Source organism: Rhinatrema bivittatum, chromosome 1 (assembly GCF_901001135.1).
Source record: "Rhinatrema bivittatum chromosome 1, aRhiBiv1.1, whole genome shotgun sequence".
NCBI lineage: Eukaryota > Metazoa > Chordata > Amphibia > Gymnophiona > Rhinatrematidae > Rhinatrema > Rhinatrema bivittatum.
The window spans coordinates 481920337-481940477 of NC_042615.1; the positions used below are offsets into that span (position 1 = coordinate 481920337).

The following is a 20141-nucleotide window of genomic DNA, read 5'->3' on the forward strand; positions in this document are numbered from 1 at the left end:
TATGTAGGGCATAGGCACTATAGTAAGTCTCTCTCTCTCTCTGCCCTTAGTTTGCTTATGGGTTCCAAGGGTCTTTTTGGCTTTTATGCAGGGTTTTTTGGTTGACAACACAGCTGTGCACGTAAATATAATTTACATGCTGCTTTGATATTTTAATTTCAGAAGACTGTACTTTGAATGGCCTTTTTCATATAAAATCTTTTATTATAAATGCATAATTTGAAATTGCATGTGGGGAGGGCCGTGGGGAGGGGAAGGTTGGGCACAAAGCTGTAAGATTTACTTAGAGTGCCTAATACCCTTGCACTGACTCTAGGCATCCTCCTTCAAATATGCAGTTAGGAGACACCATTTTTCGGCATTCATGGAGGAGGTGCTGGATAGGAATGGTAGGCTACTTTCTCACTCTGTACCCAAAGCCTGAGCTAGGGACATCTAGTAGAGACCTAAGAGTGTCTCTACACTATAATGTTCCAAGCTTTAGAAATAATTTAAAACATGGTCTCCTGTTGTAGCTGATCATGTCTTTCAAAATGTAGAGAAACAACTGCCTGTAAAAATGAAATTTGAATACTGGGTCAATATTGACGATTTGATCAAGTCTGATTAAAGCTACCTTAGGAAATTGACTCTATTCTTTACACTTCTATCCTGCCTTTCTAGTCCAAAAGGACAACCCAAAGCTGCTTACAGCTTCAAAACACAAAATAAAACAGGAAAAAAGTGTTGGTATATCATAATTGTAGAATGTGTGTTTCAAGAATTACCTAAAGTTACATGGCTCAGACATTTAAAGATGTCACACTATTTGAGAAGATTTTGTGAAGATGAAGCATCTGTTTTTTATTCCTCAAAATTGTGTGTAATTCATGGTAGTTTAAAATATATTTTATACCTATGATAAAGCAAAGCTGTATTAGATCAAAAATTGCCAAAGCTGCATAAAGGTGACACAGACCACGGAAGATATAAGCAACATGAACTCTTGATTTAGCAGCTTAAAAAATTAAATATTTGATTCAACACATTAATATATACAGTTGCTTTAGAAAGTTTATGCTCCCTTCTGAAATGTTAACTTTTTGGTGCCTTATAGCCTGGAAGTAAAATGCATTAAAATTGTGTTTTTCTCATGTATCCACACAACCTACCTCGCAAATGCCAATTGAAAAATAAATTCCAGAATTCCTTAGAAAATGAAGTAGAAATGAAAACATGGAATCGCTTGGTTGGATAAGTGTCCACTCCTTTGCACTTCTGTAGAAACTCTAAACACGGGAAGGACAACTTTCAAAACTGCTCGCATGTGCCCATTTACGCGTGTATCTGGGCACATGCAAAGTTGCTACTGTATTTTATAACCTGCGTGGATATGATATACACAAATTAAAAACTACAAGTACATATGCATGCACAATTGCTTGTGTAAGTAAAAATCATGAGTCACAAAAGTTTGGACTTATCTGGAAAAGTAGCAGCACTTATCCAGTTCTGATCTATCTGACTAAGTAGTAGTGTGTAGCAGGATAAGTCTGAAAAGCACTACTTGTATTAGACAGGGACTGTAAATGTGAACAAATTTCAGTGTTATAGGGCCAGGAACAGTTAACCTCTGAAGAACTGAACCACTGACTGAGCTGTATACATTGTGAATATATATATTTAGGATTTGTTAAGCTTTTTGGCTTCCTTTTCTGTTAAGCTCTCTGTCTTCTCTGAAAATCTAAACCACTGAATTTTGTGTGCTAGTGGTGAGTCCCTGAGGCCGTCACAAAATCTGCATTATTAAGCTAACTATGTCACATTCTGCTGACCTTTTTGAGCCAATACCTGGCAGGGCCCCTCTGCCTTAGGGCTGGAATGCATGGGAATGCATGCATAGCATGATTGATGGCTGGGTATTGGCAGGAAAGTCAGACAAAGACCAATACCTTACTATTTGTGGAAATGCAAGACATTCAATGACATGCCCATGTTCCAGTGTGCTGTGTTTTAGAGTGACTGGCTGCTATACTGCTGAGGTTCATGGAACAATCTCAGGGCAGCAGATTTAGAATTGTATTTTATATATATATAGATAGAAATCTTTATTAGGTTATTAGATATAGTCAGTTGCACTTTTCCCCGCTGAAGGGTCTCAAAGCATGTATGACACAGAAAGAACATATGCTTTCCGCGAGCTCTGAACAGTAATGCCTGGATAAAAGAGCCCTCGTAGAGGGTAAACCTTGACTTTAACAACCACCCAAAATAATCTGAGAAGGGTCCGAATTGATCTATGAGGAGCCATTGGCCTCGCAAGACTTTGGGGTTTTGTGTGGTTCAAGCTTCAGTGGGAAGCCAACAGAGGAGTAGGAGGCAGCTGGTAAGGAGCCCTACTCGCTGACTTCTGTCGCCGGTGCTAGGCCGTTATGCCTAGCACCAGGAGAAAGAAAGAAAGGCTTTGCTGCTGGTGGTGGTCAAGGCCATGAACCACCCCCTTCTTCTTTGCATGGTGGCCATGTGTTTGTGGCCCACCTGAGGTTTCCCCCGGATGCAGCCTCCAGTTTCCCTCGGCCCCCTTCTGGTTTAAACTCTTGAATCATTGTCAGGATGCCAAAGTTTGCGGCAGGTTGCTGGCTTATCATTTTAGCTTCCACGCTGTTAAGCTGCGTTTCTGTCACTATTTAGTTCATTTTTCCTCTCTGCTGAACTTTGATAGAATGTACATGTATTTTATTTTCCATAGTCAAATCTAGTTAAGGAAATAGTTATTTGCCCTTGAGTTAAGTGAGTTACCCTATGTGGGTTGTAAGATAGGTTCAAATGCGTCAGCTTGCCATGCTTGTTTTAAGCAGGTGTTGTATCCATGGGGCTTCTTGAGTTCAAACTTACTGTTTCCGATGCTCCTGCCACATTTCTGAGCTTGCTATGGCTGGAGAGTTTTTCCGGCTCTGAACCCTGAGTTAGACGGACAGTATGGCTGCCACCCAGCCGCATTGGGAGCATGATATGACAGGCATTGCCAGAGTAGGAGGATTAAAGCTGCCAAGTGTCGCAGAAGCCTCTTTGGTTGATAGATTGGTTTGCATGCTTTAACTGTTGGGAGAACGATGCACAAGGCAGGGAATGCTCTAGTATTCTTCAGGTCCTATGCGCCGGTAATCAAAATTAACAGCGTCCGGTGGGGGGGGGGGGGGGGGGAGTGACGCGGTGGCGTCGGGGAGCTAGGGTGTGCCGCCCGATTGGCCGGTGCTGGGCAAAAGGGGCTTGCCAAAACGTGGCTTCCCCAATCAAAATCAACAGCTCCCCGACGCCACCGCGTCACTCCCCCCCCCCCACACACACACACACACAGACGCTGTTAATTTTGATTACTGGTGCATAGGACGCACTCCATATTTTTCCCCTATTTTGAGGGGAAAAAGGTGCCTTCTATACACTGGCAAATACGGTACTTTGTGTGTCTAATATCGCACATTTAAAACTTTTGTTTTATTTTGTTGAGGACAAGTTGCTTCTTGTTTCTAATTTCATCTCTCATTTAAAATTTGTCCATGTGGGTGCATTCTCCCCACTGAAAGTGTCTCGAAGCATGTACAGGGCAGAGGGGGCATAAAACCTGAAAAACTGTGAGCAAAATGTTTTACAGAAGCACAGTAAGCAAAATGTTTTACTATGACAAAACCAAAAAATAACATTAATGATGATGATGATAATAAACCTAACGATAATTTGATTGTCAACATTTTTTCTTTTATAGTCAGGTGGTCTGTACTGTGCTTGTCTAACTGTGATGTCATTTCCTGTAAAATCATTAAACATGACTATCTTTGCATGTGCAGTAAACATGCTTGGCCGTGATGTTGTTTCCTGCCCCCAAATTCCCTGGCACCGCAGCACTGAAAGTGTCTCGAAGCATGTACAGGGCAGAGGGGGCATAAAACCTGAAAAACTGTGAGCAAAATGTTTTACAGAAGCACAGTAAGCAAAATGTTTTACTATGACAAAACCAAAAAATAACATTAATGATGATGATGATAATAAACCTAACGATAATTTGATTGTCAACATTTTTTCTTTTATAGTCAGGTGGTCTGTACTGTGCTTGTCTAACTGTGATGTCATTTCCTGTAAAATCATTAAACATGACTATCTTTGCATGTGCAGTAAACATGCTTGGCCGTGATGTTGTTTCCTGCCCCCAAATTCCCTGGCACCGCAGCACCTACACAAACTGATTAGGACACAACGTATAGTTGAAACCGTAGTATCTTTATTATAAATATGTTTATATCATACTTTATTACAGTTAGTTTCTAAAGTACTCAAATTACAAAACAGATTACATGGTAGCTTTGTTATTTCAAATACATTTCATTTCTGAGAAAAAAAGATGCAAGAACTTCTATCCTTGGAAAAAGAGAATTAGAAGCTGTGATTCCTTTTCTATTCACATCTTTTGCAACAAACTGAAGTGTGTAAGATACAGAGTCAAATTATAATATTTTGTAATGAAATATGAGAATTAAATTATTATGTTTATTGCTTATCACATAGGGGCAGATTTTTAAAAAGTACGCGCACCCGGCGCAAACAAGAGTATGCCGGATTTTAATAGATACACGCGTAGCTGCGCGTATCTTTTAAAATCCGGGGTCGGCGAGCACCGAGCTGCGCAGCCTGCCTCCGTTCCCTCCGAGGCCGCTCTGAAATTGGAGCGGCCTCTGAGGGAACTTTCCTTCTGCCTCCCCCCACCTTCCCCTCCCTTCCCCTACCTAACCCACCCCCCAGCCTTTATTATAAAAGTTACGTCCGGCCTGGAAGCAGTTTTGGAGGCCTCGGCCACGCCCCCAAAACACCCTCGGGCCGGAACCACGCCCGCGGCCCCGCCCCGAAACACCCCCAGATGACGCGCCGGCCGCAACATGCCCCCCAGGAAAGCCCCGGGACTTACACGCGTCCCGGGGCTTGCGCCTATGCAACATAGGCTTGGCACGCGCAGGGGGTGGAAGGGGCAGCTTTTTGGGGGTTATGCGCGTACCGCCTTTGAAAATCTTCCCCATAAAGTATACCTTCTTTATAAAGAAACGCCCAGAGAATATTAGTCTATTTTTCCATCAGCATGCATTGTTTTGTCTCTTTAGTAACAGACGGTCAACCAAAAGAAGTCTGATTTATTCACATCTATTACAAAAAAACAAAAATAGGGAGCATGCTGCCCACTTATTTCTTAAATGTGTTTATATCATTCTTTATTATGGATAGTTTAAAAAATATACACACACACATAGTTTACAAAAAAACAACAACTACATATTGAATTCTATACATAGTATCATTATTTCAAAATTAATCTTGGGTCACTTCAAACATCTACAACAGTTCCCATTTCTACAAAAACATATAAGAACAGACCATGCACACTGGCATTCTGCCCAGGGGCTCTGACCTGGAGGGGGGCTAATCTCACTGAGGTCTACACTGGGGGCTACCTGAGGGGCTTATCGCCTGCAGGCGCACGCAAGTTATAAAATCAAGGTTCAGCGCGCGCAAGGGGGTGCACAACTGTGCACCTTACATGCGCCAAGCCGCGCTGCCTTCCCCCGTTCCCTTCCCCCTAACCTGACCTTCCCACCCCTTCCCCTAACCTTTCCTAGCCCTAGTCTAGGCCCCCCCCCCCACCAAATTTGTATTTTACCTTTTGCGCCTGCCTCTGGTGGTTGATCACCCGGCACGCGATCTCTCGACACAGTGGCAATAGCCACTGTGTTGCAGGCCTCTGGCCCCACTCCCAGACCGCCCCCTTTAGTAAAGCCCCGGGACTTACACACGTCCCGGGGCTTTACGCGTGTCGCCGGGCCTTTTTAAAATAGGCCCAGCGCACGTAAGACCGGTTATGCGCGTAACCTTTTTAAAATCCGGCCCATAATGTTTACAAGATTAAGAAAGTCACTCTAAAAACCAGTTCTCTTTCTGTCATAACACCCACAAAAATTAAAAAACACACTTTTACCTCTGCTACCATGCTGAACAATCTACTTCTTCTAGTTTAAGTAATCCATCATCTTGGCATCTGCCACTGCGTAGTACAGTTCCATGTCCGTACAATCTATAATGCTGTCACCGTTGTCTGTGTCTGCTGCTGGATCTGCATTTTCTCTGACATCTTTGTTATCACTCATCTCTTGGGAATTAAACAACTTTTGCGCCAATGGCATCTCATCTATCTATGCATCTTTTGGTCCCTCTTCGCATTCTCCTTTGGCACCGGTATCGCTCTCTGGAGATTCCACTTCCCATTCCACTTGTTGGATGAGGTCCCTAAGATGTCACAGATGGTTTGCCCCTCTTTGAGAATGATGGCTTATTCCCCTCTTTCTATCACCCTTCTTTTTGTAGCGGGTCTATTGTTTTTCAAAGGGGCTATGATACAGCCTTTTTTTAAAAAATTTGTCAGGAATTCTGTTTATATGGTTGCTGCCACCTGTCATGCTGTGTGGGTGTGCCTCTGCCTTGTCCCCATACTCAACCTGGACATGTTCAGACTTGTTGGCCCCATTCCTACACATTCCAACGCCATAAGAAGAAGAAAAGGTATTCTCGGCCTGTCTAGGATGATTACTTTGCAGTTTTGTATTGTCATTAGCTGGTTTCAGCATCTCAGTGTAAAATTATAGTTAGTGTTGTGTTGCTATATCAGCTATACGCAAAAAGAAGATAGGACGCATTGAACCATTTATTCATTCATTCAGTCAGAAGGCCCTATCCTGCTTCACATTTATGTTTCTGCTCTTATTACATTTCTTTGTTTAGCTGGTTTCTTTTGATTTCTGTTTAATGGTGTCATTAGTGTCATTTCCTTCTATTTGATGGTCTACTTCAGTAGTTGTTAATGAGGGGGCCTTATTTCATCCCGACCCTCCGCTCCTCGGGGGGGTTCTCCTACTTCAACTGCCAGCATCAGCGAGAGTACTACCGCTCCAGTTCTGTCTCTGCATTGTCTCATCTCTCTCTACCTATATCCTTGGCCTATCCCGCACCGCAGACCACTACCGAATCTACTCTCATTGGCCTTCCATTTAGGCCTGGGTTCTCGGCCTACCCCGCTTCGTGGACCACTACCGGACCCATCTCCCTCTCGGGACCTGGTGAGACTGTGTGACTGCCTTGCTACTCTACAGCTTTCAGATGGAACTTTGCCATCAGAGATCTCCTCTTCTGGCTGGGATCATTGCCCATTCCTCAGGTTACCATCTACGTTGCAGTATAATAAAAACTACCTTTCTCTGTGTCCATCTCTGCTTGGAGCTAGCCTATTACTGCAAGTCCCCGCAGGGCTCGCCCTGTGGGAGGTGTCATCTCTTGCAGCGACCAAGGGCCCACACCTCAAAAACATAACAGTAGGTACCATCACAATTAGCGGCATTCTTATTTGATGAGTTATCTGGTTTCACCAGTAACCGTAAAGGGGGGGGGGGGAATAGTTTTCAGGAAGGGCTTTTTGGTAGGGAAAAAGATTATTTTGATATTTTGGTGAGACACCTGTCCGTCATCTTTTTGGTAGTGGCAGAATTTATTGCACAGCATGAAAAAAACCATACCGGTTTTTTTCACCCTTCGAGTACATCTCACCACGCTTTCTCTTCACCTTCTCCCATATGTTGTTTTTACAAGTTTTATCTCCACTCTGTTCAATGTAATTCAAAACACTTTCACTGTTTTATCCCAAGTTATGTTTATCCAGGTTTCTCCACCTTGTTCAATGTAAGGCAAGACTATGTCATTGTTGTCGTTTGCTGGTTGTAATGTAAACCGAAGTGATAATTAATTCTGTTAATTGAACCTCGGTATATAAAAGTTATAAATAAATAAATAAATGATGCAGATAGAAAGCCTTGCTTGTGGAACTGCTTATAAGTGCAGACAACATTTCTTTATAACATGGAAATTGTATATTCAGAAGCTCCCCTGGGGGAAATTATTTTAAGGAGGAAGTTAGTTTGTGGAAGAGTATTATAGAAAGGTAGAAACATAGAAATGATGGCAGAGGAAGACCAAACGGCCCATCCAGTCTGCCCAGCAAGTTTTGCACTTTTTTTTTTCTCATACTTATTTGTTACTCTTGGCTCTTAGTAACCTTTTGATTCTATTTCCCTTCCACCCCTACCATTAATGTAGAGAGCAGTGTTGGAACTGCCTCTAAGTGAAATATCTAGCTTAATTAGTTAGGGGTAGTAACTGCCGCAATAAGCAAGCTATACCCATGCTTATTTGTTTACCCAGGCTAAATAATTCAGACCTTGTTGGTTGTTGTCTGTATATAGATCTACTTTTCTTCATTCCCCCTGCCGTTGAAGCAAAGAGTTATGCTGAATATGCATTGAAAGTGAAGTATCTGACTTTCTCCCCTGCCGTTGAAGCAGAGAGCTATGCTAGATATGTGTGAAGTATCAGTCTTTCTCCCCTGCTGTAGAAGCAGAGAGTTATGCTGGATATGCATTGAAAGTTAACTATGAGACTTTCTCCCCTGCCGTTGAAGCAGAGAGCTATGCTGGATATGCGTGATGTATCAGTCTTTCTCCCCTGCCGTTGAAGCAGAGAGCTATTCTGGATGTGCATTGAAAGTGAAGTACCAGGCTTATTTGGTTTGGGGTAGTAGCCGCCGTAACGAGCAAGCTACTCCCCGCTTTTTTTGTGAATGCAAATCTTTTTCCACGTTTCCTCTTGCCGTTGAAGCTTAGAGCAATGTTGGAGTCGCATTAACCATGTGTATGTTTATTGAATAAGGGTATTATCTCCAGACAGTAGCCGTCATTCCCGCGAGCCACCCACTCTTCATTCAAGTCCTCTAGACTTTATGGATCCACAGTGTTTATCCCACGCCCCTTTGAAGTCCTTCACAGATCTGGTCTTCACCACTTCTTCCGGAAGGGCATTCTAGGCATCCACCACCCTCTCCATGAAGAAATACTTCCTGACATTGGTTCTGAGTCTTCCTCCCTGGAGCTTCAAATCGTGACCCCTGGTTCTGCTGATTTTTTTCCGACGGAAAAGGTTTGTCGTTGTCTTTGGATCATTAAAACCTTTCAAGTATCTGAAAGTCTGTATCATGTCACCTCTGCTCCTCCTTTCCTCCAGGGTGTACATATTTAGATTCTTCAATCTCTCCTCATAAGTCATTCGATGAAGACCATTCACCCTTTTGGTCGCCCTTCTCTGGACCGCCTCCATCTTGTCTCTGTCTCTTCGGAGATAAGGTCTCCAGAACTGAACACAGTACTCCAGGTGAGGCCTCACCAAGGACCTGTATAAGGGGATAATCACTTCCCTTTTCTTACTCGATATCCCTCTCTCTATGCAGCCCAGCATTCTTCTGGCTTTAGCTATCACCTTGTCACATTATTTTGCCGACTTCAGATCATTAGACACACTGCGATAGAAAGGAATGAAGCAGAGAATCACATATTTATTAGTCTAATTATTTGTTATAAGGCCTATAAGTTCTGACAATAAATATGCCATTTTTCTTAGCCTGCTTGTATCAAAAAACAAGTATTGAGATCAGTGAAAGAGCAGTTACTTAAAAAGGCTAACTGTGCAGATATTTGAGGAAAACAGGACACTAGCCTCTTGGCCACAACTATCCGTTTGCTGATGAGATAGCGAACAGTTGGGGCCTCAAAGAACACATGGGGAGTGGCCCAGAGGATAAACTAGAGCAAAGGTCAGAAGAATTCACTTAAAAAGAGCTACTTCAAACTAACTGTTTGAAATCAGAGGAAAACAGCTTGGAGGAAAAGCGTTCGAACATTACCATTGGCTAATGATGTGACCGATGAACTGTTCTGATTTCCCAACGCGTTGTGTTTCCAGATTTTCCAAAATATCTCACATCGAGAATTGTGAGGAAAGTATTTTTGTATGTACATATTCTTTAATGCAATCTCTAATCTTGTTTGCTTTTATTGCTTATTCTCAGACTTAGAAGTAAAACTTCTATGCTTATAAATAAGTGTATTGTGTAATCTATGACAAAATAATCACCAATTTTCCTACCCATTACATCCCCTGAAAACCTTGTAGTGAAATTCTTAATTATGTGTAACATGTCAGGAAGACGCTCACTTTCATAGCCAGCTTTAATTTTGTTTGTTGCTCAGCCTATCCTGATCTTGCTTTGTCTATTGGTGATGTTGCAAGCGAAGAATATATATTTTCATCATATTAAAACAAAATCCCTTAATTTCTAAATCTGATAAAGAGGCAAGGGAAGGAGGGAATTAGAGGTTGGTGTAGGGTCATCCTTCATCGTAGTTGCTTTTAGGGAGGGGGAGTTTAAAGTGGAGAATACTGTTAAACATTGAAATATCATTGTTATTTATGGCTTGGTGTACATATTGAAAATGTGGACCAGGCAATTGTTTTATACTGTGTATTGGATTTCAATTAAAAAAAAAAAAAGTTAATGCATAAATTCAGTACTAGAGCATAGCTGATGGAGCATCTTGGCTGTAAGGGGTGATCTTCTCTTGCCTGGGTACAGGTATTAAAAAGTAAAATAAAAAGTGTGTGTCTGTGAATGGGCAGCAGTGGATAGGATAGATGGAGCAAGGGATCAGGAGAGTGAAGCCAGACGCTGGGAGTTGGAGGGGGAAGCCCAGAGAATTATTCTTTTCTATCCTCTTTGCTTCTTCTGTATTCGTAGTTAAGTGTTTGTGCCTTTCCTGTTATGGCAGGCTGGATGTCCTTGGGGGGGGGGGGGGGATGGGGGGCTGGATAATGTGCCCAACTGAAGATTTTGTTTACAAAAGGGAGCCATATTTATTGCTTTGATTGAAGCTGGCTTCTTAATGAAGCCGTGATGTTTTCCAGTCAGAGGACGTTCCAGCTTTTAGTCAGCCAGTTCTGGATAGAGGGTTTTTTTGTTTTGTTTTTTTTAATTTCCACTTTCCAATAAATGCCATTCTGGCTGCCATTAGCAGGTGGCATAGTAGTTTTGTGTGAGGGCCCAGAGTCTTGTTAGTGATACCATAACTTTAAATCTAGGTCTGCCTATCCAGGCCTTAATTTTCAATTACTGGCAGGAGAGCTTTGACCACTTCAGAGGCCCTGGGTAGACTTTTTTATTTTTTCAATATTTGGATTTGGATTTTATATTTAATTACTTGCCTTTCCAAATCCAAGTTGATAGTGAGTTACAATCAGCTACAGTAGGTGGTTCCCTGCCTCAGAAGGCCTACAATCTAAGGGCCGGATTTACTAAGGCTTTGTTTTGTCCATTCTGTGCCGGTGAGAAAAAAAACCTTAGAGGCGAATTTTAAGACCCACGAGCGCTTGCCAGCTCGCACACTTTTACGCGTCGGTTTTATAACATATGCACGTATTTGTGCGCCTGTTATAAAATCGGCTCTGTGCGCACAAAGTTATATTGATGCATACGCAAAATGCCGCCTCGATCTCGTAAGTGGGGGGATTTTTAGTAGATACGCACGCCGACACAATTACCTGTTTCCCCAGTTTGTTCCCAGTTCGCCTCAGTAAAAGAGAGCACTTCCTAAACCCCCTAGCTAACTCGCCTTCCTTTTACCCTATTAGCCCACGACCCTTAAAACCTTGTCTGCTAGCCTAGCTTCTGTTGTTTTACAACTTGCATGCCGTCCATATCAGAAGTAAAGTTACGTGGTAGGGGACCCCAGCAAGTACTTTTGTGCGTAAATACTTATGCGCAGACTTTGTTACAGAGTCATCCCGCCCAGACCCTGCTCGTGCCCTGCCTGCTCTTTAAACCTTTTGATTTGTGTGCATACCAGGAGATATGTGCATGCTCACGCAGTTTTTAAAATCCACGATGCGTGCCAGGCCAAGTCCCGAGCATATCTCCTGGCTTTGGCACGCGTAGAGCTTTTAAAATCCGCCAGTTAGTAAATTGTACCCGAAGTAATGGAGGGTTAAATGACTTGCTCAGGGTCACAAGAAGCATTAGTGGAAGAAGTGGAATTTAAATGCTGGTTTCCCTGGTTTTCAACCCTCTGCTCTAATAACTAGAATACTATTCCCCCAAAATGAACTGATCATTGCGTTGAAAAAGTTCCATCACTAAATAAAGAATGGCAAGATTTACAGAAACAGTTGGGTAGAGACTCAGATGTGGAAGCGAAAAAAATGAACAAAACTCCTAGATAAGTTAGATGACTTATTCGATGTTGCGCAATGCACATGAGAATGTGTTAAACATCATTAAGAATGAAGAGGATAAGCAGTTTGATTTATTGCAATGCAAGAAAGGATGACCAGGTTCCATGGCTGGCATTGATCGCAAATTTAAAGCCAGTGAAGAAAAATAACAGGAACGCATAGAAAAGGAAACAGAGAAGAAAGAGAACTTACGAGGAAATGGAACGAAATGTCATGGTTCAGCTAGACAAGAATCCAAGAATATCAGAACATTCTGACCAAGAACGAAAAAGAAAAGCAATACATTGTGCAGTTTGCTAGTAAACACAGAAAAAATACCCAGATGCTACCAAAACTGGCCTAATGAAACAATAAAATCTGGTATCTTACTACATTTTTATTGTTGTTATTTCCATTTTAGATGTTATTTTGTGAAGTATGTCTTTTTCTTTTGGTTTCAATTTTTGCTCAATATCTTTGCTAATTTTTATTTCATGTAAATAACTGTACGAAGAAAATAGTTATAAATAAAATTGTCTTTTGATTACGCTTGACTACTATTTTCCCAAACAACGTTTTAAATAAGAAATACTAATTTTGGGTGAAATTTGAAACTTTAAGGCCTGGAGGGGGGGGGGTCACCTTAAAATAATTCAATTGAGCTGAAATTTGGCAAGGAGCACTTTTTCATATATTGGAGCAAGATTAGGGGTTGGGAGCAAAGAATTTCAAAAGTTGAAAAATAAGGGCCACCCTATTGATCCCGTCCTCTGACCACAGATTCCACAGCTTGATAGTGCACTGACTGAAAAATGTACTTTGTTTTGAATCTGCTGATTGTTAGCTTCCTGGAGTGTCCCCCTCATTTTAGTATTATTTGAAAGGCTAAATAATCATACTGTATTTACCTCTTCCACTCCGTTCATGATTGTTATAAACTTCTATTATGCTGCTTCTCAGCCTTTCTCTTTTCCAAGCTGAAGAGCCCTAGCCTGTGCAGACCTCTCATTATAGGAGAGATGTTCCATCCCTTTTATCATTTTTTTTTCCGCCTCCCTCTGCAGCTTGTTAGTTGGATTCCTGCTTCCTCTCTTAATCTGCTGACCCTTTTCCCGTTGGAGAACGTGATTTCTCAGAATTGACACACCAGCTTCCTTCCTTATTTTGGGTCTGGCAGCAGGCTCTGCTCTTTTTCTTATGGCCTTTTAGCACACTGACCTTCAAACAATGTCTGGCCTATGCTTCATAGCATCCCCTACGCACTTATGTGGGACCAATTACCGAAAAATTCTTTATCCATTTTAGAACAGGATGGGCACTATCACTGTTGTCCTGCACAAAAATCTATCTTTCCCCACCCAAAAGCCTAATGGTAAGGGCAATGGCCTGAGAACCAGGGAAGTCAGTGTTTAAATCCTGCTGATATTAATTGTAAGCCTTCTGAGTTCAGGGATAACACTTATTTATCACATCGGTTTACATTCAGGTACTGTAGGTATTTCCCTATCCCCAGAGGTTTACAACCTAAGTTTTTGTACCTGAGGCAATGGAGGGTAAAGTGACTTGCCCAAGGTCACAAGAAGTAACAGCGGGACTCAAACCCTGGTCTCCTGGTTTATAGCCAAACGGCTCTAACCACTAGGTCAAACTAGTCTATTGCTGTTTCCTGCTCCAGTGCCTGTAAAACCTGAGGACTGTCAAATGTATTTATTGTACCTGAATATAACTCAGAGTTACCAATGAAAAGGCATGAGCTAAATTTTAAATAGATAACATTTTGTAGTGTTTGCTGCCATATAAATTATTATAAATTATTACTTCTTTCTAACCACGTAAGGCCAGATAAAACAATGCATTTGTATAACATAGGGGTACATTTTCAAAAACAGCGCGCGCGAATACTTTTGTTCGCGCACCAGGCGCAAACAAGAGTACGCTGGATTTTATATGATACGCGCATAGCCGCGCGTATCATATAAAATCCGGGGTCGGCGCGCGCAAGGGGGTGCACATTTGTGCAACCTACGTGCGCCGAGCCCGGCATGCTCCACCTGTTCCCTCCGAGGCCGCTCTGAAATCGGAGCGGCCTCGGAGGGAACTTTCTTTCCGCCTCCCCTCTCCTTCCTCTCCCTTCCCCTACCTAACCCACCCCCCCCTATCTAAACCCCCCCCCTACCTTTGTCGGCAGATTTACGCCTACCTGAGGCAGGTGTAAATCTGTGCCCGCCAGCGGGCTGCTGGTGCGCCATCACCCGACCCGGGGGCTGGTCCGGAGGCCTCGGCCACACCCCCGGGCCGGCACCATGCCCCCAGACCCGCCCCGAACCGCCCCCTGACGCCCCTGGACACACACCCTCCCGCCCCTTTTACGAAGCCCCGGGACTTACGCGCGTCCCGGGGCTATGCGCGTGCCGGCAGCCTATGCAAAATAGGCCGCCGGCACGCGAGTGCCCTGCGCGCATAAATCCTGCCGGATTTACGTGCACAGGGCTTTCAAAATCCGGCCCATATTGTTTCAGACCATGTGGACTGACCATGCTGCACCTACCAGTCAGGGAACAATCTCCCATCTCCCATTGCCAGGCCAAGCTTTACAGAGGAACTCCTCCCTTCATAAGCTGCTGACTGCACCTGGGTCCCTCATCTTGCCTCTTCCTGGGGCCCTGCAACTCTGCAGGCTGCACATGACATTCACAGAGAACTCTAGCAGTCATAAGAACATGCCATACTGGGTCAGACCAAGGGTCCATCAAGCCCAGCATCCTGTGTCCAGCAGTGGCCAATCCAGGCTACAAGTACCTGGCAAGTACCCAAAAACTAAGTCTATTCCATGTTACCGTTGCTAGTAATAGCAGAGGCTAATTTCTAAGTCAACTTAATTAATAGCAGGTAATGGACTTCTCCTCCAAGAACTTATCCAATCCTTTTTTAAACATAGCTACACTAACTGCACTAACCACATCCTCCAGACACATTTCTGACAAACGCTGCTGCTTTCAGTGGAGTGCTCCCAGCCACATGCACCTGGGCATGGAGACCATCGTCTCCTCCTTACCAGTGGGAGTGGGAAAAGATGGATGCCAGTGGTGCGTCTCTCCTGTACTCTCCCTTCACTGGCCCCTACACATGCCACTCTGGTGCATTTTGACATGCCATACTTATTTATTAATTTTATTTATTCCATTTTATATTTTGTTAATTCCAAAAATTCAATGCAGATTACATCTGTACACTCATAAATATTCAATAATAAAACACGAACAGAATACATAAAACATTAAACATAAAACAACATTAAAAGAAAAATATAAACTCAACACATGATAAATAAGCAGTTTTAAAGGAGCATATTCAGTCTGTATATGCTTGTTTAAATAAAAGAGTCTAATTGCTTCCTGAATTTTAGATAATCTTGTTGCTGTCAGATACACTGTGGAAGTGAATTCCATAATGCTGGGATAGCCAAAGAGAAAGCTGGTTGCCTAGTAATTTGTAATCAACATTTATTGGCTGAAGGAAAAGTCATCAAACTTTGAACAGAGGAGCGTTAGCAACGCAAAGGAACATATCAGTTTAATCTGTCTGACAAACAACATGATTCAGAATACATAGATTTAGGTGCCATTGCTAACACTTTAGATTTAAAATAAACAAAAGATCCATACCTGCAGCTCCAGCTCTCATGCACTGCCCAATCTTTCTTCCAACTTTTGCTAACCTCACAACATGAGTTCACAGCTATAAAATCCTCACAGAGACTGGCTAGAAAGCAGTACCACCTGATAGGCACCTGGACTGCCTGTGCACCTTTACTTGCTTACCATAGAACTCTCAGGTACCGAAGAATTGTGCAAATTAGTGCAGTTATGCATATTGGGCCGATTTTCAGAGGATTTATGCACATAGGGGGGTTACACGCGCCGGGCCTATTTTATAAAGGCCCGGCGATGCGCGTAAAGCCTCGGGACGCGTGTAAGTCCCGGGGTTTTACTAAAGGGCTGGTCCGGGGCGGGGCCAGAGGCCTCTGACACAATGGACGTTTGCCACTGTATCGAAGGATCACGTGCCGGCAGGTTGCCGGTGCGCGCAACCGGCGCCGGCCTCCAGGCAGGCGCAAAAGGTATAATAACAATTTGGGGGGGGGGGAGTTAGAGTAGGGCTGGGGGAAGGTTAAGGGAAGGGGTGGGAAGGTTAGTTTAGGGGGAACGGGGAAGCCCGCGAGCGTCAGCATGCACAATTGTGCACCCCCTTGCGCGCGCCGAGCCCCGGTTTTATAATATGCGCACATGTTATAAAATAGGGCATATATTTGAAAATCTACCCCATTGTGAATAACTGTGGACAAACCTATGCTTGTGCCTAAATGCATAATTCTCTGCGATATAATCAGACTGTAACTAGCTACTTTTAGTTACAGGCCCCCCAGGAACTGGAAGCTGCTGGAGGTGGACCACAGAAGAAGTCAGTTTGGACAACTGCTGCAGGACAGCCCCAGGCCAAGCCAGGCCTGACCAGGAGAAATGAGTCCGGCAGCTTCAAGGGCCCCCCTACAGGAACTGCTTGGAGCAAAGGAAGGTTCCTATCTGAGCTGACTCAGAGGAGAACTGATGAGAGAGAGGGTCCACAAGGTGTGAAGATGGATCTGTTGGAGCAAACCCATAGAAAAAAGAAGAAAGGAAAAAGCCCGTGGATTCTTTGTGCCTAGACAGAGGAAGCTTTCTGAGGAAAGGAGCAGTAAGAACTGAGGAGTTAAAATAATCCCCCAAAGCACCTGAGTCAGGCATAGAAAACAGGCAGCAAGAAGGGGTTAGGAACTGTAGCCCCCTGCAGAGGTGGGCTTAGTCTAGGAGAGGCCTCCTGAAGCTGCTAAGGCAGAGAAGGGAGCTGGAAGCCAAGCTCCATTTGAGAGGACCAGATCTCGTAAGAGGAGTCCTGCTCCAGAGAGAAAGAGTATCAGTCCTGCTCCAAAGAGAGATCCACACACCAGACCAGATATTTGTGTCAAAGAGAGGGACAGCCTTGCTGCATGACAGGCCGATGCAATAACCTATGCATTAAGAGCTTGTGCGCTGAATTTCAATGCACAGTTTTAATGCACAGGCTGAAATTTTTTTTAACCCCCAATGTCATAATGCATCGGGAGTTAAAATGTGCAGTCAGAGCAGGCTGAGTGCACATTTTAACTCTGAAGAGGGAGAGGGGCTGAATGGGAGAGAGTGTACAGGAACTTATCTTTTATTGTGCTCCTAATTTAGGAGTATTAATTTTGTTGTGTGCCTAACTTGCTAACTGATTATCTGACCATGGTTAGACTTAAAAAATAAAAATGCACTGTGGAGCCTCTGCAGCTTGTCCTCACAGGTAGGGGGAGCCCCAGCAGTCGATCCAGTGTTACAAATGTTACCCCACCTCTGACTAGGAGTAGAGTTTCTGGCATTAAGGAAATGTGCACTCAGCGAGCGCACATCTCTGCATTGGGAAGGAATACTTAATACCTGCATTTGCATGGAATTTCCTTGTGAAGGCCCTGAGCTGAGTGCACATTTTTTGCAGGTAAAACTCCTTCCTGCATTAGGAGTAATGTTTATCTGCAAAAAATGTGCATTTAAGTGTGGGTAAAACTGTGTGTTCAGTTGAGCATACTTTATTGCATTGGCCTGTGAGAGTTTGAGTCCAGCCAGAGCCTGAGAGCCAGTCACAAGGAGAATGCCTGTGAGAAAGCTGCAAGAGGACTATAGAGCGGAAAAAAAATCCAAATAGCAAGACTCCTGAGCCGCCTCGGTGTGAAAATAAGAGTGATTATGAGCTTAAATCTCTCTTGCTTGCTACATTTACATAGGGACAATGAATATTTATTTATTTCCTTAAACGCTACCCTCCCCTAGTTCACTAACAGCCGAATTTTAAAATGGCCACATGCGCAAATATTGGCACTTATGTGCGTGGCTGCGCACTGCGTGCATTTTCAAAAGGGCCCGGCCACGCACCAAGTGCTGATACACGCACAATTGCCAGGCCCTGAAAAAGGGACGGGACAGGGGGCATGGTCTGGGTGGAGAGGGGTAGGGGCGGGACAGAGGCCGGCCGGGGATAGCGGCTAATGACCACTGATCCGGGGAAGCTCGCACCGGCAGTCAGCCGGTGCACGCAAACTACTTCTGCTCCAGGGGAGCAGTAAGTAGTAAAACAAAAATCCCGTAAGTTCCTGGGATGGGTTTAGGAGGTGGGGAGGAAAGGGGAAGAGGGAGGGAGTTTAGGTAGGGGGATAGGGAAGTTCCCTCCCAGTCCACTCCTTAACTGGAGTGGCTTGGGAGGGAATTGGGGAAGGGCTGATTGCGTCGCCGCGCGTAATTTAGTGAAATTCACCCCCCCCCCCCCCCGCGTGCGCCGCCTGTACATGTGTGCAGGGCCCACGGATTTTATAACATGTATGCGCTGGCGCGCCAATGTTATAAAATCTGTGCGTCCATATGCGGACCGGGAACTGCGTGCAGTTTTTATCATCTGCCCCTAAGGTTCCAGTTGAAGTGAGAGAATACTTCCACATAGTAAAAAGAAAGTCTTCGGAATCGAGAGCAGTTGATGTTTTGTTCCTTTTGAGTTGTGTTAAGTCAGGGAGACAGGTCCTGAGCCGGCTTCAGCGAGGGCACCATATCTGTATTCAGAAGAACCAGGAATAATGTTTGCTGCAGCAACCTCCTCAGAAGGGCCCCACCTATTCATGAGCTCACCATTGGCACCCAGACATACAGTGGGATACCCAATTTATTCTACTTTGTTGGTTTATTGTAGTAAGGGTAGCTTAACAGTAACACACTGCCAAGAGTAGACCAGATATTTCTGAAAGGGTACAATAAGAGAAATCTCTAAGACGACTCAGAACTCTGAAAAGTGTTTTTGGGTTAAAAGTTAAAGCACAACATTGAATTGGTACAGACTGGCCATAGCTTATTGGTCTGAAAGGTATTTAGATAAGTTTCTTGTCTGAGAAATCTTTCTTCTGTTATTTCAGTAATAAGAGTACATAAAAGTTGATACTGAAATCTTTTATTTGTGATAAAAGATTTTATAAATGCAATTGACTAGTTTTTTTGTGTGAAGAAATTACAAATAAAGATTGTATTCGTTTTTCATCCATCTCAGCCTCTTATTCCAACTAAGTTGTGGCCAGGCAGGATTAGTCCCTGCCCCAGTTACCTGGCGCAGGGCTGGGAATCGGGATTGTGGGAAAGGGAGTAGGTCTTTCCCCCTGTTCCTTGTTGCTCCTCAGGCTTGAAAAGCCACAGTTCCATCTTTTTCTGAAGGCCACTCCGGAAACTGTGTCAGGAACAGGGATGCTGTTCCTTGCCTGAAGTGGTGCTGCGTCTCACTAAGCCTATACCTTTTCAGGCTCATGTCATGACCTCTTGTTATTATTTGTATATTTGGGGTCTATCATATCTCACCTCTTTCATCTCTCCTCAAGGGCAGGAGTCCCTAAACTACAGTCTGCGGATCAAGTTTCACTTTAGTTTAAAAAAAATGCACCCTAGAGGGTAGCAAAGGAGAAAGGCTGTTGTCCTTCCTAGGACTCCTCCCCCTCCCCCCCCTCTGACGATGACAGGCCAAGGGTCACAAATGTGCCAAATTTCACATGCATGAGAGAAGGTGGGGGAGTGTGGACTAGTACTGCACAGGCACCCATTTCAGCAGAAAAGAAAATCTGTCCCACTGCCTCTTCTGCCACTACCACCATTCACCTCCACCACAGTGCAGCCTGGGACGGCCAAAAAACCCCCCAAACAAACAAATAAATAAATCTTGGCAGCACGATACTGCCGCCGAGGAGAAGCAGGTGGAACCTGGGAGTGGCCAAAAAAATCCCAACATAATCAGGCAAAATAGGTATACTAGTGAGGGAAGGGGAGAAGGCAGAAGGGAATAAAGACAGAGGACAGAGGTATGCTGGTGCGGGAAGTGGGGAGGCAGAGGGGGGTGCAGGCAGG

General features: G+C 43.9%; 1 protein-coding gene across 1 annotated transcript in view; it reads right to left on the reverse strand.

Moving 5' to 3' along the window:
- ACER2 (alkaline ceramidase 2) overlaps positions 1 to 3117 on the reverse strand; it is a 59079-nt gene extending 55962 nt beyond the window's left edge. Inside the window, exon 1 of the mRNA XM_029607042.1 lies at positions 2875 to 3117. Within this exon, the coding sequence (XP_029462902.1) occupies positions 2875 to 2988 (114 nt within the window). The 5' untranslated portion in view covers positions 2989 to 3117. The remainder of the gene's footprint in view (positions 1 to 2874) is intronic.
- Positions 3118 to 20141: the final 17024 nt, after the last annotated feature.